This window comes from Myxocyprinus asiaticus, chromosome 20 (assembly GCF_019703515.2).
Source record: "Myxocyprinus asiaticus isolate MX2 ecotype Aquarium Trade chromosome 20, UBuf_Myxa_2, whole genome shotgun sequence".
In the NCBI taxonomy this organism is placed as follows: Eukaryota; Metazoa; Chordata; class Actinopteri; order Cypriniformes; family Catostomidae; genus Myxocyprinus; species Myxocyprinus asiaticus.
In genome coordinates, this window is record NC_059363.1 from 27,330,196 (window position 1) to 27,356,387 (window position 26,192).

Genomic DNA, 26,192 nt, shown 5'->3' on the forward strand with positions numbered 1-26,192 from the left:
GTTACATAACTTTTAAAAAAATTTTGTTTTATAAAAAAACAAAAAAAAACATTTACTTGCCCTCATGCCATCCCAGATGTGTATGACATTCTTTCTTTAGCAGAACACAAACGAACATTTTTAGATGAATATCTCTGCTCTGTAGGACCATACAGTGCAAGTGTATGGTGATCAGCACTTTAAAGCTCTAAAAAGCATAGACAATCATAGTAAAAGTAATGCATATGACTCCAGTAGTTAAATTAAAGTCTTCTAATACGAGATGACCGCTTTGAGTAACAGATCAGTATTTTAGTCCTTTTCACTGTAATTGTTTACTTCTGGTTGCTCTCCAATGTGCATCCATTAGGGAATGCAGTTCTCGTGTGACTTAAGCGTGCTGGCATGTTCAAATAAAAAAGCAAAACCAGTGAAGCTTGTGAACAGTGTTCTCTTTTAAACAAATCGAGCTGCACTACCGGTCGTATCGCGTCAGTCCTCGCGTGAACATGCCAATGCGCTTGCGTCACTTTAGAGGCTGTGTTAACTGGATCCCTCATGGACCCACATGGGAGCACCCGAAAGTAAGCAATTATAGTGAAAAGGACTTAAATGTTGACCTATTTCTCAACCAAAGCGACCGTATCGCTTTAGAAGACAGATTTAACCACTGGAGTCGTATGGATTACTATTATTACGATTGTCTGTACTTTTTGGAGCTTTAAAGTGCTGATCACCATTTCACTTGAATTGTATGGACGTATAGAGATAAGATATTCTTCCAAAAATCTTTGTTTGTGTTCTGCTGAAGAGAGAAAGTCATACACATCTCGGATGGCATGAGGGTGAGTAAGTGATGAGTGAATTTAAATTTTTGGGTGGATTAACCATTTATTGTTTTGGAACTTTCCCGGTTCCATAGTTGGGCATTTCTCGATTTTGTCAATTATCATCTGTCTATGACTGTCGCAATCGACATTTTGGGGGTTTTTCATCTATCCGATATCGTCCTATTGCCCAGCCCCAAATCACAAGATTACAAATCTATCTCACTAGCCGACTAGTCAACCATTCTGACCCATCTGTTGTTGTCACAGATAGTCAAGCATAGGAATCAATTGGCAGTTTTTAGAACCGACAGGTTGATGTTTTAAAATATAAGAGGTGGACCTAGGAATTTATACCTATTGGTTTCACCTATCGGCTTCTTGAATATTTTATTCTCTGCGCATAGTTGCATGCGAAAATGAACATGACTTTCAGCTCTGATTGTCTACCTTGCAAGTTATTCATTTGAAGGCATGTAGAATGTTTTACTTATTAATAGCTTTGAAAACATATCAGCAGCAAAAGATGAAGGTCTTGTGCTATTTTCTTTTTTTTTTCTCTCTCTTCCCAAACTCAAAACTTTTCCTGTAAATTCTTGCCACCAAAGCAAAAGCCAAAAGTTATTATCCCAGATTTTTGATAGTGCTTGCCTGCTTCAGACTTTACCATGCCTACATACCCTCATTGGTACAGTTTTAGCTTTAAAGATCCATTTTCCACAAATTTTCCCTCCTGTTTATCTCTTTCCCTGTCATTTCCACTCTCTCTCTCTCTGGTGTTGCTCTCCCTCTTGGTACACGGTGGTACGTGCCCCGATTCTTAGGAGCATGGAATCTGGAATTTTCTTGGTACGTAAGCTTTGGGTGTTGGAATGTTGAGCTGGAGCATTAGGGAAGATAACGATCCTGGTCTGTTTCTCATCCGCAGTGACAGCCTTTGAAGTGTCAGCTTGTCCAGCTTCTCTCTCTCCTCCATGATGTCTGTCCAGATATCTTTTGTTTGCCATTTTGTTTGAATGACTTTTGCCTTATGCATTTTCCAGCTCTCTGATGAGATCGACTGCTACGTGTGAAGTGTCAAGTCAATTTGGCTTTTTCAGTAGAAATGTTCAGTTTAGTGATGGACCACAGAGATTTTATATATAATGATGCTATATACTGTAGATATAAACACTTTATGGAGCTGTATGATGTAGGGAGTTCCCAGAGTTCCATTACTGTTGTGTTTTCCTTGCTGCCGCTCCTCAGAACGAGCCGTTTCTTGTCTGTCATTGTAACCGGTTCATCTTGTGCAGGGCTGATGCTGTCAGCCCAAGGACAAATCTGCTTTCTCATGAAAATAAAAAATAAAATCTGTTTAGTGCTTGAAGTGCTTGTTTCTTTGAGTAAACTCTGAGAGCCGTGGTATTGTGATCATTGATGTATCATATGGCTTTAGCTTTGTGATTTTTGTGAGAATTGGATGGGTCAAAGTTTCTATTGACATGGAACTTGGTCAACATAGTTTGTTCTTTATCTGATAACTTTTTCAACACTACTGAGTTTCTCTTTTTATTTACATTGAAACTACTGAAGCCACCAGGAATGTAGCTGGTGAGAGCACGTCATTTGTATTGTACAGCATGTTTTCACAGCAGTATCTGAGGACTGTGAGTTGTTGACAGAGCGCCCACTCATAGTCGCGTCCCGTTGGCTGCCATGGTGAGGCAACGCCCACAGCCTCAAGGCCAGCCATGCTGCACCTGCTCTGCTCTGGCTTGAAACACCTGTATTGAACCATGAACCAGCTCTTCCTAATCCACCCCACCTCCTCCCTGTTCTTCCGCATTGGGAGATATTAGCCTTCCCTTTGGTGTTGATCTGAAATCAGCTTCACTCTTTAGCCAGTAAGCATTCAAGTTTGGATCTGATCCTAGATCAGTGTAAAGGACTGAATCTACAGAAAGAGCCCAGATGTCCCTATTCCCAGCATAAGAGGCCAGAGGCTTAGCGTGCTAGGCAGTGCTGTAGTTGAGCCCCAGCCAGCCCACCGTTGAATGGGACAGGAGGGTTTGAAGTAGGCTACATAAGCTCTTGAGCAGCAGATGGTTCATGGCTCTATTTATGTTTTTCAGTCTTTAGGCTCTCGACTGTGTGTTGTGTCATGAGGGAGGGGGTAGGGGAAACATCCTTGAGATGTTTCGTGTTGGTGCGTGTGTGTTTGTGTTCATACATGTGCGGAACGTGTAAAACAACATTATCTAAGGCCTCATTTGACAGCACCAGTGTCCAAAATTACCTTTTTGCCTCACCTGCCAGTGAAATTAAGAAAGTTTCTCATAAGTATTTCTTACTGGTCATGAAACTGTATTTTGCATCATTTCATTAAAATATGTCAATTAAATATTTTGTGATTTTTGTTTCTCGCCATTTCTTTTTGGCTGCCTAGCTAATTTTTCAGATAGCTAATTGGCCATTGAGGTAATTTGAAGAGTAACTTTTAATAATAAACGGTGTGCAACACAGTCTCATTTAAATGGTCCGCATATCAGAGCCACATTGCGTTAAAGTGCTCGCCGATTTCCATCTCTAACCTCAACAGTTCCCTGTAACTTTTCTAATGATAAAAAGGCAAATATCAATAAACTTCAATCATATACCATCTGCAAATTTCGTTTAAACAGAATGTAATTCACGAACCTCATGAAAATCCAACATTTTCTTACCGTCCAGCCAGAATCAAAATCACTCAGGAGATTGCTGCTCACGTTGGATCCGCATGAACGCATGAGTGCATCTTCAAAGTAAAAGCGCTTCACATGTACTGTGAGTAATTGCCATATTCACTGTGTACTGTATGTACAATTGGTTTGATTGGGTCTTTTATGAGAAAATGCGATTGGTAATGCGCAGATGTCATCCATGTGTTTATTACATTTGTTTTCTTTCTCAGGTTTTTATATCACTTGTTCTTTATGTCTTCATTTAACCTAGACTTCAAGTTTACAATAATCAGGAATTGAGGTGTCATGAGAAAACGCACACAAATGCGTTCACTCACAATAGGTCACTTATAATGGTCTGGTCTTCAGAGGAATGCCATTCCCAGGCTGTTTTGCATTCCTCCCTCGTGCATTATGGGATTGTTGCTTCGTCGCTGCACCAGAGTGACCTCAGACGTCTATGGGACTTAAAAAAGCATGTAAAGGGACTATAAACACTATAGTGTGCAAGCTGTTGTTGTAAGTGTCTACAGTGCAGTGGCAGATGTCTTAATGTTTAATGATGTTTCATTCATAAATTAAAATTGTCATTCGCACTTATAAGTTGTTCTAAACCTGTCATTTTGTTTTGTTTTGTTTTGTTTTTTGTCTTGTGTGGAACAAAAAATGGAGATGTTTGACAGAATGATTGCCTCAATCACCATTCACTTTCATTACATCTTTCTTCCTATACAATAAAAGTAAATGGTGACTGAGGATGTCAGTCCCTAACATTCTGCATAACGTCCCCTTTTGTGTTCCACAGAAGAAAGTCAGTCATACAGGTTTGGAACAACATGAGGGCGAGTACAAAACGACAAATTTTAGTTTTTTGGTAAACTCAAGTCGCTAGATCTCTAAAGATCATGTACTTTGTAGCCAAAGTGATTTGAAGGACGTGGTAAGATCAAATAGCTTGCATACAGTGAATACTTAAAATATATATATATATATATATATATATATATATATATATATATATATATATATATATATATATATTACACTATATTGCCAAAAGTATTCGCTCATCTGCCTTTAGACACATATGAACTTAAGTGACATCCCATTCTTAATCCATAGGGTTTAATATGATGTCGGCCCACCCTTTGCAGCTATAACAGCTTCAACTCTTCTGGGAAGGCTTTCCACAAGGTTTAGGAGTGTGTTTATGGGAATTTTTGACCATTCTTCCAGAAGCGCATTTGTGAGGTCAGACACTGATGTTGGACGAGAAGGCCTGGCTCGCAGTTTTCGCTCTAATTCATCCCAAAGGTGCTCTATCGGGTTGAGGTCAGGACTCTGTGCAGGCCAGTCAAGTTCTTCCACACCAAACTCGCTCATCCATGTCTTTAGGGACCTTGCTTTGTGCACTGGTGCGCAGTCATGTTGGAACAGGAAGGGGCCATCCCCAAACTGTTCCCACAAAGTTGGGAGCATGGAATTGTCCAAAATCTCTTGGTATGCTGAAGCATTCAGAGTTCCTTTCACTGGAACTAAGGGGCCAAGCCCAGCTCCTGAAAAACAACCCCACACCATAATCCCCCCTCCACCAAACTTCACAGTTGGCACAATGCAGTCAGACAAGTACCGTTCTCCTGGCAACCGCCAAACCCAGACTCGTCCATCAGATTGCCAGATGGAGAAGCATGATTCGTCACTCCAGAGAACGCGTCTCCACTGTTCTAGAGTCTAGTGTCGGCGTGCTTTACACCACTGCATCCGACGCTTTGCATTGCACTTGATGTATGGCTTGGATGCAGCTGCTCGGCCATGGAAACCCATTCCATGAAGCTCTCTACGCACTGTTCTTGAGCTAATCTGAAGGCCACATGAACTTTGGAGGTCTGTAGCGATTGACTCTGCAGAAAGTTGGCGACCTCTGCGCACTATGCGCCTCAGCATCCGCTGACCCCGCTCTGTCATTTTACGTGGCCTACCACTTCGTGGCTGAGTTGCTGTCATTCCCAATCGCTTCCACTTTGTTATAATACCACTGACAGTTGACTGTGGAATATTTAGTAGTGAGGAAATTTCACGACTGGACTTGCTGCATAGGTGGCATCCTATCACAGTACCACGCTGGAATTCACTGAGCTCCTGAGAGCGGCTTATTCTTTCACAAATGTTTGTAGAAGCAGTCTGCATGCCTAGGTGCTTCATTTTATACACCTGTGGCCATGGAAGTGATTGGAACACCTGAATTTAATTATTTGGATGGGTGAGCGAATACTTTTGGCAATATAGTGTGTGTATATATATATATATATTATTATCTGATTGGCAATTGTTGATTTGTCTATGTCGAAGTTCATACCTCCCTTCCCACACAAAGTCATAAAGTTATACTTTTACCTGGCATCTGCTCTGTGAGTCTCACAATTTCTATTTATTTCAGGAGGGGGTCAAGCGAGAGAGACTTTTATTACTCAGGGAAAAGAGGAGGCAGACGGGTCAGGACAGACGAGAGAGAGAGGAGACCCTGCTTCAATCTGGAGCGTTTATCCTGGACTGACTGGCCAACACGGGTGAGGACCCCCATGTAGCTTCTCCCCTCTGTGTGTGTGTGTGTGTGTGTGTGTGTGTGTGTGTGTGTGAGTCTTTGTGCTTTCCTCCTTTGGTTCTCAGGCCTTGGGACCTCCTGCCCACTGACAAAGCTGTTGTCATGGCATCGTGTAAGGCAGTCGTGCAGCACAGATATCTCGGAGTAGGCAAAAGGGAGGAGGGGAAACTGTGAGGTGGCATGGCAGAAATTAGACTAAATGAGGGATGGTGTTAAAGATTAGGGAGTTAAAGAGGGAGGTTCTTTTAGGAAGGGTGGTATCAGAAAAAAGGCTCCGCTAAGGTCAGACTGAAGGCCCAGACATACTTAATTTTTTTGTGTTCTAGATCGGGTCACCCCCGATCGACCACATTGCCTTTCAAAATGCGCTCTTCTGACTGCAAATAAATACCAATGCGTTAGACACGTGAACACTACAACTGCTTTGTGACTCTTTTAGTACAGTCAACGGCAGGCGTATGCGCCGACGATGTGCACAGACTAAAGCTGCCTCCGAAATCGCTCACTTGTTCACTATTTCCTATACAGTGAATGTGTGTGAGTGCCCTATATCAGGCAAGGAGTGAACAAAATGAGTGAGTGAATTCAGACGCTGACGTATATACACAGAGCGTCGGAGAGAGCGCTGGAGATGATGCAGAAACAACTTCGTCACACGTGTACTTTTATCTTACATGTAAGATAATAATCATAATAACAACAAAAATAATACTTGTTATTCTTATAAAATGGTATATACAATGAATCTTCATTCTGTTTGTCATGTTTAACCCGTTAATATATATTTTCATTATTAAAATATTACTACTGCTAAAACTGCCAACAAGAATAAAAACATTAGTACAAGCATACATTTTGTATTTATTTTTGTTTTTTTACCATCTTGACAATTTCCGAGAAGACATGTGGCACAGCGCCCTCATGCAACTGTAATACAGTACTAAAGTTTTTAATAACAACATCCATTGATTATTAGATTAATGTGTACATGTGATAATAGCAAAATTTCCACTGTGCGCAGTATTCGGAGTTAACAGAAATATTACCTCAGTGAATTAGTGAAGAAACCACTAAGCATTTTAATGCCAAAAAAAATAAAAAATGTCATCTATATAAATAAGAAATAGTTCAATTTATCTGTATGAATTTGGATCGCTATATTTTGTTGTTTTTTTTTTTTTTATCAAGTTTTGATATGTCAAAAAGTGGAACACTACAGCCAGTGTGAAATAAATCATTGCAGGAATGAAATGAAGCTGTGAACTGATGTCTCTCGCGCTCCCTCTGTCTCTCCTGCTCACCCACTTGCTCTCTCTCTCCGGCTTTGAGTGTACATTGGCTGTAAACTCTAAATCAGAATGCATTGTGGGTAAGAATGAGTGAACAAATGTAGGGAACGAATTTGGACACTACTTAAAATGGCCGACACCCAAAATAGTGCACCATATAGTGGATGGGGGTGATTTTGGACAGTTTAAGAATGTGGAGAAAATCTGGACTGCGCTGATTAAATTTGTGTTTTGTCTACTGTGCGTGAAGCGATCACCAACACGTCAACCAAAGTATACTTTGGCCTTTAGAGGACAAGAATTTAGATTGCTGTTCAAAAACAAGATAGAAAGCCGAAGAAAATGAAGTCAGCTGATAACCCATTCATCGAAGGTTTAATAAACAGTATATATAGTTGAGAAGATAAGTTTGCATTCTCTTTTGTCTCAAATGTTCACACCCCTTTCATAATTAATACAAATATAAGAGATAAAATATTTTTTTATTTATTACTGCTCTTCAGAATCTACATTACAGTTATTTACATATAGTATGCATATAGTAGTGTGTTGTCTTTTTGAGCATAAATGAATGTTTGCACCTTGTGTAATAGTTGTGTACAAGTCCCTCAATTGTCCTACGTGTCAAAAGCTTGATTTTTTTTATATATATATATATATTTAAAATTATATAATAATAATAATATATATATATATATATGTATTTGTTTTAAAATATTGCCTTAGTATTTGTTTACTGTTACCGGATGGCCCCAGACACAGAGACTACAAGAGTGCAAACTGAATGAAATCCCAGATGTAGTTTATTGTGCTACTCCAATCCCAATCAATAATTACCAGAAGAAAAGAAAAAAAGTGGTACACAATACGGGACTTTTAATTATAAAGAAGCCCAAAATACACATTGGACTCTTATTTTGAAATGTGTGAGCTCACTGATGGCTGATTCGCTGAGAAAGTAAATCTGATTCAAACTGGTAATGGTAACCTGAGCTCCTGAGTTCAAACCCTTCTTTTCGGGTGATTCATGAAAAAGATCCCGTTCAAAAGAGTCGTTTGTTCATGACTGTCTCGCGCTGGGTTTGTTGTTGCATGCGGTGCAGTGAGCTCTTTATCGCAACAGAACGAGTGAAAAGTGGCACGAGGCACACTGGTTATGCATGTTCTAAAAATATATTCAATAACTCTCAAGATGATATCTGACGAAACCGCACATGAACGCACACAACCCGACTAGATTTTAAATTATTGTCGCAATCAATTATTTTTGGTCGCATTTGCGACCATTTTAGTCGCAGTCTGGAGCCCTGTTAACTAGTGCCCGACCGATTTATTGGTTGGTCGATATTAAACAATGAAAACAACGCTTTAGAATTGGTGTCATAACGTAGTTTGTAGCAGACAGGGCGGAGTTAAGCTGAGTCTACACGGTAAGTTGCTGACTAGTTTTTGAAATACATACTGGAAAGTTAATACACAATGACCCCATAATTTTTCCTTTTCAGTATAACTAATATAATGTTAACCCTGTCCCTGACAACCATGTCACTCATGTTTATCACATCTGTTTGATATGTTAGCCAGCTATAGTTTGTCAGAGCATCATTTTGCAGCTCAGCAGACAACGGTGTGGTGGTGGATTGTGTCTGAGTGTTGATTTCACGCTATGGTGATACCTTGTTGGTGAGAAGCAATGCTTGTCCACCTTTTACTCTCCGTGACAACAAGCTTATAGCTAACTAGCTAACCACATAGCTACTTTCATACCTTGTCAGCTGAGTGGATAATGTGTAAACATGTATTCACCAAACTGTTTTGTTTAGGATTTGCAGTTTGGTACCCCCTTCAACCGAACAATTCCAGTCATTGCATTTATAAAATGTAATATTTAAAAGTCTGGTTTTCCACCAATCCACACAAGTTTCCCCTGAACTTGTATAGCAAAATACGGTGTAACACTGCTGCCGCCGTTTATCTCTTGACTCAGCAGGTGTAAATGCTTCTTTTTATAACCTGCCCCTAATTGACTGGCAGTATTAAAATAGTCAGCATTTGACTGATACTAAACCGTAATACTGATGTTTATTTAGCTATTTTTTATTTTTTTATTTATTCTTTATTTAAATGGTCAGCATTTGACTGATACTAAACAGTAATACTGATGTTTATTTAGCTATTTTTTATTTTTTTATTTATTCTATATTTAAATGGGCAGCAACTGACTGATACTAAACATACAGTACTGATTTTTATTTAGCTATTTATTGTCTTATTTATTCTTTATTTCTCAGTGTTCATTTCTAGAATTTGTTGACAATGTATAATACTAATGTCAAATATTCTTTGATAAAAATATTTAAGGAAGCAGCCTTCTGAGTACCTTTGCATAGTCATATCGGTGCACAATCCACATAGAAAAGATCTGTTTTCATTCCAGCTCAAAAATTATCTATATCGGTAATTAGTGAATTTTCCCCCACTAAAAATCGGTATCGGTCTAAAAAAAAAAAAAAATCCCATATCGGTCTGGCTCTACTATTAATGCGTCCAGGACAAGTGGATTTTTGAAGGGGCAAGTGAAAGAATTTTACTTACCCAACCGGACAAGCAGACTGATTAAATTGTCAGTAAAAAAATAAATAACCGGCTATATTTGTGATCGCCTTGGCTTGAGTCACTTATTAGAAAGTTCATATTCTCATTCTGCTGTTGAAAATAATCCAGAGCATGTAATTTTATAATTCACAAGCGATTAATAACAGCTGCACCCTGTTTGATTGACAGGCGGCGAAAATGCTCACGTTAATGCGCACCTGAACGGACAAATACATTTCACAGTTCCGCCAAAATGCCGTCTTGGTGAGGTATTCATGTAAACATAGAGAAGGATGTCTAAAGTGAACGTAAACAGCGGAGAAAAAAGTGGATTTGTTTTAAAATGTCAGACTTGTAAGTATAAATGTAAGCTAATAGACCTGCTGTCGTCTAGTGTGTCATTATAATAATCAACAGAAAACACTCACTGCTCTTGACTGAATAACTTCAGTAGCTTTAAAAAGTATTAATGTATTATAATCATAAAGTGAAGACCAGAAGTAGTTTTATGTTGCATGTCATTCTGAATGTTTACTTGAATACTTGATACTGCTTTTAAAAACTTTTAACAGACTGAATTTTCTTAATTTGTCATTTTTATTCTATTATTTTTAATCTATTTCTGTTAATTGCTGTTTTTTTATTGTTATTTTATTACTGACTGTTTACTAGTCTTGAATAATTACTTAAGAACTTGAAACCATTCTTCCATAATTAACATATTAGTTAGTGTTATTATTTATTGTGGTTTTGAAGCTGGTGTTGAGAATCGTCAAATTTCATTACGACTACTGAAATTTTGGTATTTTGATAATGTATAGATTTTACTGTACACGGTAGATCTTGCTGCAATAACATGATGAAAAAGTAGATCTCATTCCATAGAAGTGTGAGCACCCCTGCTGTTAATGATGGCGATGGAGGCTTTTCTTTATTTGACTACCATACTTAAAATAATTATCATATGACAATAGCCTCCTCCTCTACCCAGTGCAGTTTACATTTCTGTTGCAGTGAATTGAGTTGACTGCATAGGTACACTGTTAGGTTGGGCATCGTTCACAATTTTAGAAAAATATACAACATAAACTTTGACATGTTACTTGAGCATGAAATTTAAATAATCTTTTTACTCAGACAAGTGAATGACCAATGTACTTGTCCGGAGGACAAGCACATGGCAATGCATAATGTCGAGCCCTGCTATTTAAGCACAGAGACCATTGGCTTTCAAGCCATTAAACAGGGGTCGGCTGGCATGTGGAGACTAAATCGCTAGCACTTGATCAACAGTGAGACAGAGGATTATGTATTTTATTTCTATAATGTCCCTCGCACCTGCATGAGGCATGCTAATCTGGAATTCATGTTAATTTTTCAGTTTAACTTTCCACTTGAGCGGTTATGCTAATAGTATGATTTGTAATTAAAATAGAACTGTTAAATAAGAAAAAATAAGATGCAGTTTCACAAGTGGACTTAGGCTTTTGAAACACAAGTTATGTTAGGTTGTTCGTACTTGTAGAGCTTGCATATTGGGGGGTTGTTTGGAACAGTGATTTACAAGGAAATTAAAAATGGCATATGTCAAAAATGTTGCTTACCCCTGCTCTAAAAGGACAAAAAAGCAAACATTTTATGAGGAAATTACATTATTTAAGCCATTACTCACTGAGTAAGTTATCTTTAGCATCTTTCAAACCTTATTTGGCCTATCACCAGGGATGTCGCTAATTCACAGCTAGCCTAATTGTGCCCAATATTTTGACCTTTTGAGTTTTAACCCTTTAAAACTGAGCTGCTATCTTATTAATAATAAAATAAATAAACAAATAAAAACAACTCAAGGGTACCCGCAGGTCACTAAAAAGTCTTAAACTTTTTTATATTGAAGGTCACAAGTCTTAAATAAATTACAAGAGGTCTTAAATTATGTTTGCGAAGATCTTAAATTTTGAATTAGAATAGAGGAGATGCTTAAAACAGTAAACGTGTGTGATCATTTGGCTGTTAATAACTATGGAAACTGATCTGCGTGCTAACAGAGCTGTTGGAGCAGTACGGGATGCGCTGAGGAGGATTAGGTGGATTATGAGTTCTCTGACTGATTAAAATCAAGGAGCTCTACAGTGGTTAAAACCAGCTAACTGGTAGTCATGGTCTTAAAATTCAGCGTGGGATTGCAGGTATTACGAGCACTTTATCATTCCCGCATGTTCAGCGTTCATAATGCGGGGAATTCCCACATTATGTTATTCACTTAATGAATGAATGAACATTACATTTATATAGCGCTTTTCTGACACTACACTCAAAGCGCTTTACACAGTGAACAGTGGACTCTCCTCATTCACCACCAGTGTGCAGCATCCACCTGGATGATGCGACGGCAGCCATAGTGCACCAGTACGCTCACCACACGCCAGCTATTGGTGGAGAGGAGAGAGTGGAGTGTTAGAGCCAATTAATGGATGGGGATAATTAGGAGGCCAAGATTGAGAAGGGAATTTGACCAGGACACCGGGGTTACACCCCAACTCTTTTCGAGAAGTGTCCTGGAGAGATGACCACAGAGAGTCAGGACCTCGGTTTAACGTCTCATCCAAAGGATGGTTGAGTCCTATTAAAGGACTTTAATAGGGCTCAATGCTAAGGATTTTTTCTACTGGCCCTGTTGGGCCAGTGGTTCGGATTTTTACTTGCCCTAACAACATTTTCACTGGCCCCAACACAAAAATGAAAAATAGCTGTTTTTACCATCATGGCTTTAAAAAATGTGTCTAAAGCGAACTATTTATAAAAATATTTCGCTTTAGACACATTTTTTTAAAGCCATGATAGTAAAAACAGCTATTTTTCATTTTTGTGTTGGGGCCAGTGAAAATTTTGTGTTTAAGACAATTACATTTATAATTTGCAAGATATAATTTATGCCTTATGTAACCCCGTATCAGCACTTTACAGATATAAATTCATAAATTCATCATATTAACCTCAGCCGTCCTGCCATTTACACATGTTTTTAAGTGAAGTGTTCTGTGGAGCATAGGTATTTGGTCACCCGTTTAGTCTTGCTGTCAACTTTTAAGCTCTGTGTAGTTTTCACAAGCAGGATCAAATATTTAGTCACTGAGTTAAAGATTTGATTATTGGCTGAATGTTATAAACATATGAATCCTTGATAGAGGAGATCATGCTACTAAATTGTCTGTGATGTGTGTTTACAGTAGGTAGATAGTAGGCCTAATCTGTAAATTATGAGTGTGGATATAAGCTTGAAATTAGAAACCCAAACAAAACCATCACTGACTGATACACAGAGCACAGAAAGAGCATTTCTGTACAGCCTAGAAATGAGCAATGTAACCGATGTGTTATGAGAAAGATATGAAGTACACCGTTTTAAATAGTCATCTTCACCCTGCAGCTGAACAGGCGTAATAATAACCATAGTGATTTTGCTTCTATTCGTATCAAATGCCATTAGCATGTCAAATTAATGTTTACATTTTGAAAAACATTACCTAAATATAGGCCTACTTGCATTTTGGATACTGAGCAGCTCAGATTTCCAGCCCCATGCATAACTGGGGTTTAACCAAGTTAATTGGGTTTCATTCAGCGCTTCATCCCATTTTACTGTGGGAACAATACTTGCGCTCTGTGCACGTGCGCGTTAAACATTGTCTACGGTGCATGGAGAGATGAGAGAGAAATGCACGGACAGAGATGGATTTACAGTCTTATAGAAATGAACTGTTGATTTCATGTGTTCCAATGTGTGGATTGCTAATTTTCAACAACATATTAAAAAGGAAAAAATTGGGAATTTTGTGGAATGTGATTGTGAACTGTGGAATGTGTTTGGATCCTTAAAAAGTTGCGTAAGACGTGCAATCCTGCTCTGAAATTCCTGACGTGGTTTTTTTTTCCCCTGCAGTTTTCTACACATTGGTAATTGATGCTTCTAAGACACTTGGAAAAGAGCGAGGACCGTTCTAGGAGAGCTCTCTCGGTGTCTGCACTTTTCTGTGTGTTCACGCAACTGTTCCTTGGTGCGCCCAGTATATTATGCGCTCGCAGGTATTTGCGAGCTTAATATAATCACTCTCACTCGTCTATGAGTGTTTGGTTAGAAGACTGTGTTTGCTCCATGTTATTTTTGTGCTCTCTCACTTGTTGTCTGCTCACTGGCCCAATGACAATTCTTGCAACTGGCCTGAATTTCTCTCACACTAGCCCCGGACCATCGGGCAGTCGTTATTGTCGAGCCCTGCTTTAACATATAAAACGATCCATACAGATAAACAAATAGAATAAAAAAATCAACCATTTTTCTAACCATGTTATAATCTGCGTGAGTAAACAGCTCTTCCGCGTTTCTCTCTCTCTCTCTCTCTCTCTCTCTCTCTCTCTCTCTCTCTCTCTCTCTCTCTCTCTCTCTCTCTCTCTCTCTCTCTCTCTCTCGTACAGCCAGCATTCAACAGCTCATTGAACACTTGAGTTTGGTTTGAGTGTGTGTTGCATATTTACTGAACTTACGATGTTACAGATGCCACAAATGCTGTTATACAGTGTCTCTGTAAGCGAGCGATGCGATAAAACTATCCCTCTTGTTTACAATCAACAAAGCTGTTAGTGTTGCAGCGAGCAATGCGCAAGGTTGGAGTGGTCTAGTTTTGACACCTTTCATATCATGGCGCTCACCCATAATACAGCACCATTGACAAGAAGGGCAGAAATAGCAAAAAAATATTTTTGTGTACCAGAACTACCAAGAGAAACACTTAAACACCTGTTACATCTCTCATTTTCATTTCTCTAGAGTTCCATCTAACATATACATGTATTTTCTCTGACATGTGAATCAGTCAATTTTAACAAGTGTTATAATATACATAAAATATATATATATATATATATATATATATATATATATATATATATATATATATATATACAGGTGCATCTCAATAAATTAGAATGTCGTGGAAAAGTTCATTTATTTCAGTAATTCAACTCAAATTGTGAAACTCATGTATTAAATAAATTCAATGCACACAGACTGAAGTAGTTTAAGTCTTTGGTTCTTTTAATTGTGATGATTTTGGCTCACATTTAACAAAAACCTACCAATTCACTATCTCAAAAAATTAGAATATTTTGACATGCCAATCAGCTAATCAACTCAAAACACCTGCAAAGGTTTCCTGAGCCTTCAAAATGGTCTCTCAGTTTGGTTCACTAGGCTACACAATCATGGGGAAGACTGCTGATCTGACAGTTGTCCTGAAGACAATCATTGACACCCTTCACAAGGAGGGTAAGCCACAAACATTCATTGCCAAAGAAGCTGGCTGTTCACAGAGTGCTGTATCCAAGCATGTTAACAGAAAGTTGAGTGGAAGGAAAAAGTGTTGAAGAAAAAGATGCACAACCAACCGAGAGAACCGCAGCCTTATGATTGTCCAGCAAAATCGATTCAAGAATTTGGGTGAACTTCACAAGGAATGGACTGAGGCTGGGGTCAAGGCATCAAGAGCCACCACACACAGACATGTCAAGGAATTTGGCTACATTTGTCGTATTCCTCTTGTTAAGCCACTCCTGAACCACAGACAACGTCAGAGGCGTCTTACCTGGGCTAAGGAGAAGAAGAACTGGACTGTTGCCCAGTGTTCCAAAGTCCTCTTTTCAGATGAGAGCAAGTTTTGTATTTCATTTGGAAACCAAGGTCCTAGAGTCTGGAGGAAGGGTGGAGAAGCTCATAGCCCAAGTTGCTTGAAGTCCAGTGTTAAGTTTCCACAGTCTGTGATGATTTGGGGTGCAATGTCATCTGCTGGTGTTGGTCCATTGTGTTTTTTGAAAAGCAAAGTCACTGCACCCATTTACCAAGAAATTTTGGAGCACTTGATGCTTCCTTCTGCTGATCAGCTTTTTAAAGATGCTGATTTCATTTTCCAGCAGGATTTGGCACCTGCCCACACTGCCAAAAGCACCAAAAGTTGGTTAAATGACCATGGTGTTGGTGTGCTTGACTGGCCAGTAAACTCACCAGACCTGAACCCCATAGAGAATCTATGGGGTATTGTCAAGAGGAAAATGAGAAACAAGAGACCAAAAAATGCAGATGAGCTGAAGGCCACTGTCAAAGAAACCTGGGCTTCCATACCACCACAGCAGTGCCACAAACTGATCACCTCCATGCCACGCCGAATTCAGGCAGTAATTAAAGCAAAAGGAGCCCCTACCAAGTATTGAGTACATATACAGTAAATGAACATACTTTCCAGAAGGCCAACAATTCACTAAAAATGTTTTTTTTATTGGTCTTATGATGTATTCTAATTTTTTGAGATAGTGAATTGGTGGGTTTTTGTTAAATGTGAGCCAAAATCATCACAATTAAAAGAACCAAAGACTTAAACTACTTCAGTCTGTGTGCATTGAATTTATTTAATACACGAGTTTCACAATTTGAGTTGAATTACTGAAATAAATGAACTTTTCCACGACATTCTAATTTATTGAGATGCACCTGTATATATATATAATTATATAAATATCATAATATTAATAATATACATTATACTGTATGTAAATATCTATTTTGAATATAATGTAATAAATAATGTTTGTTACTCACTTGAACTACCAAGTATGACATTTATACAGATGTTCTGCTTTTTTGAATGAGAAATAAAGGGCGTTAGACATAAATTGTCTCATGCTAACATCTCTTGTCATTGTGAGGGTTATTTGATCACACGTTTTAATCGGGATCATCTGCTGTATGTGACTATATGTAATTTTCACAATACAATAAGCGAGCACGTGACAATGGCTCTTTTAGTTTTATACAAATGGGTTTTCTCACGTTTTCGGTTTTAACTTTAATTAAACATTAACAAAAAATGGCAATGGAAAAAGGCATTACTTAAAGTACAGCAGACGATCCCAAATAAAACAAGCCCAAAAACAATGTAACATAGTGTATACATGTTAAAATAATCCCCATAGAGCGACGTGACATGATAACTTGTCTTAAAACAATTCACTGGTCACAAACACTGTGCATGCACACTGATGCTTGGTAAGGAAAGATGCTGCAAACAGAACTTATTATGGTAGAAAATATCAGCGGTAATTCCACTATTCACGGGACAGAGAGAGAGGAGAGAGGAAAAACTTGCTCAACGGTCCCCGGACACACCGTCGCCTGGTCCTCAGCCACTCCTCCGCCTTCTGGTAGATGACAGCCGCTCCTCCCCAGGTGGACGGCAGCAAGTCCTCCGGCGGCCGGCAGCTTCTCCTCTGTCCCCCGGCGGACGGCCGTGGCTCCTCCCCTGGAGGACGGCAGCAGCAAGGACTCCACTACAGTGCATCCCTCCTCCTTTCCAGGTTTCGACACCAGTGTAATGGATAAAGGATGGGCAAGGAGGCAGCGGGAACCGGCAGAACAGTCAACGTAAACTTTAATGATAGAAATGAACTTAAAACAACATAAAACACATAGACGCACACACACAGTGGCCGCGTGTGTCTCTCTCTCTCTCTCTCTCTCTCTCTCCCCCGAACTGGCGTCTCCGGCTCCCCTTTATCTCTCTCTCCCGCTGATTATTTGACTCAGCGCCGGCCGTGCACCCTCACGGCCCGGCTACGCCCTCCTCCTCGTCACACATGGATCTTGGAAGTTATATATTAAACATTATAGTTATAATAATACAGTATATAGAGTTATATATTAAAAAGTAGCCTAGGGTATGAAACTGGCACCTGCCAAATGCGACGAGGCTGAATCCAGTTTGCGAGCTCCTCGTCCAAATGCAGGAATTTTATGCATGGGTAATTTTGCTCATCTACCCGCAACAGGTGGGATATCTGTAAGACATCTACATGATGTTAGACACAAAGAAACGCACTTGAAGAAACACAATTTATTGTATTTTTAAGAACAGACAAAAGAAAAGCAGTCAATGCCTGTGTCTGATTCACTGTTTGTTCAGAGGCGTCTTGTGGAACAAGTGCATGTAAAGAGTTTTAACTTTTTTTTTTTTTTCTCTGTTTCATTCTTCTGAAAACTGTTTGCAAGAATAATGTCATCTATAAGAATACTGCAAATGATCTCCGATCATCTCAGGAGGTGCTGTGAGTTTAGTTTGCTTTATTTCCACGGAGCAGTTTGCAGTTAACATGCATTGTGAACACAACTCTGCAGGGCCAGTAATATATATCTATGTATTAAAGAAACAAAGACAAATAAATCATAAAATAATACAAGACATGTTCACCTTGAACCTAAAATTGAGTTCTATTTTATTTTCAGGCAGCGTTAACTGTATTACCAAACGCAATACAAACACAAATTCGATAACACACATTTGGTAGCATTATTTTGGGAAAACAAGGGAATTTATTAGGCTTATTTATTATGATTATTATCTTTAGATTTATAATTGTCTTTAGTTCTTCATTTGTAGGCTATTAGTAATTTTCCACCTGTTGTCGTTGACAGATACGTGCGTGATGGCAAATGGGGCCGTTAGAGATGGTAATTGTTTGGATCTGGGGAGGTGGTTATATACATTTTTTGATAACTTTTTTGAATGTAGGAATGCCTTTTTAAGTTTCATGTTTCAATTAATTTTAAGCAAAATCAATAAAGCAGAAATATTCACAGACCTTAAGCAGGGGGGTTGACACTAATATATATATATATATATATATATATATATATATATATATATATATATATATATTAAAAAAACTATATTTTTTTTAAGCGATTATCGCTAAAATATTTTTTACGTTTCGCCCACCCCTAGCTCAGTCACCATATTTGTTTGTTTGGTTGGGGATTGAAGTAGTCTTTCCTCATCTGTTTATGGCACGTTTAAAAGTAAGTTTAGTTTTCACATTTTCACACCCATGGAGAACCATACCTGCCAGGAGGTTGTATTCATGTCATGCCATTATATTTATTACATTTGATTATAGTGTAGGCTGGTTCTTATATTTTGTGCCCACATTGAAAGTAGTTAGAGAAGTGAGGAATGGAGGAGGAGTTGATGGAGGGACAAAGGTTATGCATTATCCTCACTGTGTGGTCACATGTCTTTCCTTTATCCTATGAGATGGTTTTTCCTGAAAGGAGATGCCCATTTTAAGTGTTGTCACTGTCTCATGCATAATTCATTGGTAAGAACGTAGGCAGCCCGAGTCAACAGCAAACACTTAAATCCTAAATCACTCCGCCATGAATACTGTCATTACAAGAGCTGTTTTAAAGCGTCTCCACACACAGCTCATCATCTGACTCACTGGGTGACAGAGCCATGACTCAGGAATGTTTGTTACCGGAATCTTTCTAAGAGGATGGAAAAAAAGGCTTGGGGGGCCAAGGGTCAGGGCTGCTCACATCTGCAGGGTCTTGTTTGGGGATGAGAAGTGGTTTGGGGTTTTCTGAAAGTGTCAGCTTTCAGAAATGGAGATGATAAAGATGCAGATAACAGAGAGATCTGGCCTGTCTCAAACAGCTGACGCTGCATACACAACCACAAGGCCGTGTGTGAGAGAGAGAGAGTCTCTGTTTAGCTGTAAGTGCATATGTTATGAGGACTGATATTTTTATTTTTTTTTTTTTTTGGAAATTACTGTGCAGTTTATTCATCTGAAACAGCTGCCTAAATAACTGTACACTTATTTAGGTCTGTGTGCCATAAATAGCACTGGATTGAATCAGCAATGTTTCAAGCGCTCCATGGGAAAGCAAGACAACTTCCTGTTGTAACAGTATAAAAGCTTTTGTGTTTTGCATATACACAGAATATGAATAAAAACATCAGGTCAGAACAACTCATACTGTATATCACACTGTATATTTATGCACATTTTTGAAGTGTGTATATATATATATATATATATATATATTAAAAAAAAAAAGAGTTTTATCCTGGTGAAGTTTTTTCATTCTGAGCAGTAACATCTCAGTCATGCTATTGGTCAGGCTTGGTTGTGTGTAAAACTCCCCTAACCACTGTTCCTTTTTTTAATCCAGGTGTGGCTCCCTCTTTGGAGCCGCTGCTGACCTCAGCCCTACTGTCATGGCCTCAGCCCTCACACCATGCAGAAAGCACCCCTCCTAACCCTCAGCCCACACATACACACACTCCCACACACACACAATACACCACCACACACTCGCACATCAATAATGACCACCTCCTACATGAACGGATTTGTGACCGAGTCAGAGGGCGGGGGAGGGGGCGGCGGAGGCACTGACATGCTGGAGGAGGTGGTGCAGAGGCACAGGGAGATGGCGGTGGACTGCCCTGGAGACCTGGGTGCCCGCACCCTGCCCATCAGACGCAGCGCTCAGCTCGAACGGATCCGGCAGCAGCAGGAGGACCGCAGGAGGCGCGAGGAGGAGGGACGCAAGGAGCTTGATCTTAACTCCTCCATGCGTCTCAAGAAGCTCTCCCAGAACCCCAAGGTGGGCATCGATAACCCCACCTTCGAGCAAATGGAAGGTCCTGGAGGCTCCATAGGAGGTCTGCAAAACCTCACCGCATCACCAGCTCTACTAGGTGGGTGTTATAAACTGCTAATGAACATTGTTTCCAAAGATTGGTGCTATAAACTCTCCCCACCCCCTTCACTTCTATTCACTTAAAGGGTTAGTTCACCCAAAAGTGAAAATTCTTTCATCATTTAACCACCCTCATGCCATCAGATGTGTATGACTTTCTTTCTTCAGCAGAACACAAATTAAGATTTTTTATAAGTATATCTCAACTCTGTAGGTCCATACAATGCAAGTGAATGGTGATCAAACCTTTTGTAGCTCCAAAAATCACAAAGAAATCATAGTAGTAATCAGTAAGACTCCAGTGGTTAAATCCATGTCTTCAGAAGTTATATGATAGGTGTGGGTGAGAAACAGAACAATATTTAAGTCTTTTTTCACTATAAATCTCTACTTTCACATTCACTTTCAGATGTGAAAGTGAAACTAAAGTCACCACATGTGACTTTCTGATGTAAAAGTGAAAGTGGAGATTTTGAGTAAAAAACTTTTTTTTTTTTTTTTTTTTTTTTTTTAATCTGTTTCTCACCCACACCTATTATATCACTTCTGAATATATGGATTTAACCACTGGAGTCTTATTGATTACTTTTATGTTGCCTTTATGTGAGTTTTGGTGCTACAAAGGTCTGAGCACCATTCACTTGCATTGTATGGACGAACAGAGCTGAGATATTCTTCTAAAAATCTTTGTGTTCAGCAGAAGAACTAAAGTCACACACATCTGGGATGGCATGAGGGATAAAGATGGGAGAATTTTCCTTTTTGGATTAACTAAAAAAAGTGGATGGTGACTTTTGAAGCTCCAAAAAGAACAGATATTCAGCATAAACGTCATCCAAACGACTCCATCTGTTAAATTAATGTGTTCTAAAGCAACACAATTGCTTTTGGTGTGAAAAAGATTAATATTTAAATACTTTTTAAATATAATCTATCGCTTCCAGTCAGCAGCGGTATGCGCGTATGACATAATCACGTAGGCAAGTGCGACACGCGAGAACTTGTGCACGTGTGGCACATCTGGAGGAGCAGCGCTATTTATGACCGAGTAGGAGGAACGCTGTACAGAAGCTTAGTTTGTTTTGGTTTAGATCTGTATTTATCTGTTTCTTTACTCTCAATGTTGCATTTGTGTGCTTATCCTGGATGTCTCAGCTGAGAGGACAATGTGAGATTACATTCGTAACATGGCAACGGAATACATCACACGAGAGATGCTTAACGGAAGCGATGGTTTATAGTTAAAAAGTACTTAAATATTGATCTTTTTCGCACCCAAAGTGATCGTAGATAGAAGACATTAATTTTACCACTGTAGTTGTATGGATGATGTTTATGCTGACTGTCTGTGATTTTTGGAGCTTCAAAAGTCGGATCATCATCCACTTGCATTTTAAGGACCTGCTGAGCTATTTTTCTATTTTTCTCCAAATGTTTTCTGCTGATGAAAGAGATTCATACACACCTGGGATATCACTGTCCCTTTAAGAGCAAGCAGCAGTAGATATGCAGGGTTGTGAACTACCATTTGGCACTAGGGATGCAACGGTTTCAAGGTTTCACAATATACCTCGGTTTTAAAACGGACAGTTATACCATTGAAATCTTCTCATTGATGGTTTGCCATGAATATTAAGACAGATTTTTTCAGAACTTTTCTAAAAACCCAAATCAGTTTAATTAAGACAGAATCGGCAACGTTTACACAGCATCATATAAACTGAGATAAAATAAATCTTAAATTTTGAGAATAAAATAAATCTTAAAATCTTAAAAGGTGATATGCAGGTGTCACGAGGGCAGCGCATCACGAGCACATCAGAAGTGCTACATGAGCGGAGATGCATGAGTGCAGCACGAACACATCATACATTTACCTTTATTTCTGCCGCCAAAGCGGTTGAAGTCTGCTGTCTGGGATTACTTTGGGTATCTTAAAGTCCCACGAGGCACCTTCAATGTTGATGGTTAGCCACTCTGTAAAGTTTGTCGCAAAAAAATATCGGCTCAGGCAGGAAACACACCATGAGCACCATCGCATGGAATTTGCGAAGATGAATGTAAGTGGAAATACAGTATACATGATAGTAAACTATATAGCCCCGGTTTCATAAAAACACCAGATTCAATGTAGTTTGACATTTCACGTCAACTGTTTGTTCATTTGCGTAAGTGCAGCGCAACAGTAGGCCAACAATGTGTTTGATACTACTAATAATATGCTTTATCTGTAAAACATAGCACTAAATAGGGTTACAAAGTGCATGGCTTTTGGTGTGCAAGAAATTGACATTAACAATATGCATGCAGGAAATTGCCAGTGAAACTGTGGTAGAAAATAGACAGTATTGGACAGAATGCCAATAAATAATCTGCAAATGAATAGTATATATTCAGTAAGTATTATTTAGAATTAAACAATCACAAATGCAACAATTTACTGAATGCATACAAATGCATTTCTGAAGTGTTATCCTGGGCAGTAATCATTACAAATTATTACAATTCAATTTCATAAATCATAAAATAACAACAAATATTTTTTTTGTTCTAATCATCTGACTACTGTACATGGTACAAATTGTTTTTTTGTTTTTATTGTTTTACCTGTTTGAGTTGAAGAAATCCAAAATAAATTTCAAGAATTGGTTATAACTTAAATATTTCTCTGTGTTTCAGACATATTTCATAACCAAATATTAAACCGCTAATAATATTATCAATGCACCGTGATACCGTAATACAGAGGAAATTTCTGTGACGTTATCATACCATAAAAATATCACCACTATTTGGCACACAACAACCAGACACATTGAGCTGTGGTGCTGATGTGGATGACACGAGTTTGAATCTGGCTTGCTACATTTCCACCCCCCTCTCTTTTCCCCATCGTTGCCTGTCCTTTCTCCACTAGTGGAAGACCAGAAAATCAGCTCATATTTGGCCATTTTGAGATTATCGTCATTGGCCGGGAACCATGACCGCTTGGCCAACAGAAGCATAAATTCTCCCATGTGTCAGTTTTAAAATTTACCAAGAGCCTGGCCTATGGATACTGCACAATTTTTATTTATTTTTTTTCAGTTATTGTAAGTGAATTTCGAGTTAACTTTAAATAGTTGTAGTATCAACAAATGTGTGGAACTCAGTTTCTATAATTAAAATGGATTAAGCCCATTTCAAATATATGTAAATATCACCAACCCTGCTCTCTAGTTATCAGTATCACCATCAGTAATTGACATACCCATATTGGCTGACCACAACTGTTCACAATCCTACCAGTAAAAGGGACAAAAAGGAAGGAGGAACAATGATGAAATGGTGCAAGGTTGAAACTGATGCTGAGCCAACTGAAGGGCACCTGACTGCTGAAATCAGCACGCATGAGTGAAATCATTCTTAGAGGAGGCGAAGCAGATTCTTTAGAGCCATGTTACTGATGACTAAGAGTACTCAAGAGCAAGAGAGGCACTTGTCTTGAAACTAAACGAGGACAAAAATCCACTTGCTTGTGCCATTTTTTTTTATATCTTCTTCAAGCTGCTTTGTCTCAAATCAGAGAGATTGTTTTTCACCATGACTCTTCTGCTTGCTGATGCCGTTTCCTCACGCAACAATTGTATATTCTTTTTCTTTGGGTTCTCTCAGTATGAAACTTCTAGCTGGAGTTTGATCCAAGAGATTTGGATGTACACACTCGCACTCAGCACCAAAAAATTAATTCTTAGTTTTGAATAGATCTCCATTAGGGGGGAGTACAGCATGCAAGGCAAAGAATAACAGACTGAGTTACTGTGGAAATGAGAGAGGCACTTGGTGATGTGAGTGGAAGTCATGGCTGAGGGATGTGTGTGTGAGTGGAATTCCTCAGGGAGGGAGGAGAGGACCCTTGGGGTGGGGGGGGTGGTAATTAAAAAGCCTTTTATGAAACATTCTGACCCAGACTGTTGTTGCTGTACTGTGTTTTCCTGATTCTTTGTTTCTGTTCCATTTAATCTCTGTGCATTGCTTGTTATGCTCTCCCTAATCTGTTTTTAAAATGTCCAAAAGTTTTTTTTTGGCATAAAGGTATTTTCTTAAACAAGCATGCATAAAGATAAAGGACAAAGTGAAAGCAACTCTTAAGATATTTGATTTACCCATTAATACTTCTATTAGCCACCCGCTTAGACTCTACACATCACAAAGTAAACACACCCCCATTGTGTCTCACCATTCCTTCATACTGGAGTTAGACACTAGAAATTACAGTAAGATAGCTGAAGTAGGTTCGCTAAGGAAAGCGCTCGTGTAGCAGAATCATTGCTCTGATTTACTCAAACTTGATGCAGTGTAGATGGCGAACAATAAAAATGCTCAGTGGGGGAGTCTTTGTCAATGTCATCAGTTTTCCGGGTGAATGATTGAGAGGTATGTACTGTTATTCCTCGGGGAAGTCACTGTTTTTTGAGGCAAATAAGTGACCAATGAACATGTATGAGGCTGAACTTAAGATAATGTAAGTGTCTTTGGTTCTCATGGAATTATTTTTTGTTTTTGTGTGTGCGTTTATTTAGAGCTGGAGGACCTGTTGATGTCCCTGAAGCAGGTGCAGCATTGTTTGAATGATTCTCAGAGTCAAGAGGACGTGGAGCTAGTTCTACAGCTGGTCCAGAAAACTGACTTCCAGAAAGCCTTCAACATTCACAACGCTGTGGCCCAGTACATGAACCGGCCCAGCCCTCCCTTCCCCCTGACGGACCACGCACAGAACCTCACACAAGAGGTGAGCTGCACATTATTGCGAGTATAGATACAGGAGGTGAAAATCACCATGTAGTTTAGCTGTTAGGTTGAGCAGGGATCACACATAAACGCTTAGCATTGATATTGCAAACATTAAAGAAATAGCAGAGTCAGCTGACCTCGCGCAGGATGGCAATCTTCATATCTACCCAAAGATTAATGTGAAAGCAATGCCCTGACACACATGAGATCAGTATAGGCCTACTACTTGTAAACAGCAGCCAAACAAGAAAGGTGGAGCATTTTTCTCTCTGAAAGATGAGGATGCTAGGTGCAGGTTCTCTCGCTTATGGAAACCTGAAAATATCTGGAATTTTAACATTTTGTTTTCCTGGCCCGTAAATTCCTTGAGTGAATATAATGTTACCTTGCTATTATTCACAGCACTGAAATATTTCATCTGCTAAAAATGTAACAGATACATTTTTTTCAGAGTGTAATCTCAATAAAATGGTTAAATATCCTTATCCAGAGATCTGGAAAAGTCATAGAAATCCATCAGGCAAAGGGAGTGGGAACCCTATAGGTATTTGAAAAAATAAACAGAAGACCTTTCAAAGACTTGTTTGCCTCTGCTTGGGAGTGCCTCAAACTGCTCATGGCTGGGTGCAGCATTCAACAGACGTTATGTTCATACACCTGCAATATAGCAACATGACAACTGACCCTCAACTTTGAGCCTGTAATAGAAGAGCTCTTGAAACAGTTTGTTTGTGGATTGGTTTAGTCATCACTCAGTAAGTTTACATGCACAGTTACCGTATAATCGAGCTACAGCAAGTTTTTGCATAGTCAAGCAACAGACCTTATCTGTCT

General features: G+C 39.0%; 1 protein-coding gene across 1 annotated transcript in view; it reads left to right on the forward strand.

The window, feature by feature from the left end:
* Positions 1-26,192, forward strand: part of LOC127411259 (protein PALS1-like) — a 58,764-nt gene that overhangs the window by 17,378 nt on the left and 15,194 nt on the right. The window contains exons 2-4 of the mRNA XM_051646691.1: positions 5,946-6,075; positions 20,052-20,583; positions 25,148-25,356. Coding sequence (XP_051502651.1) covers positions 20,118-20,583; positions 25,148-25,356 — 675 coding nt within the window. The 5' untranslated portion in view covers positions 5,946-6,075; positions 20,052-20,117. The remainder of the gene's footprint in view (positions 1-5,945; positions 6,076-20,051; positions 20,584-25,147; positions 25,357-26,192) is intronic.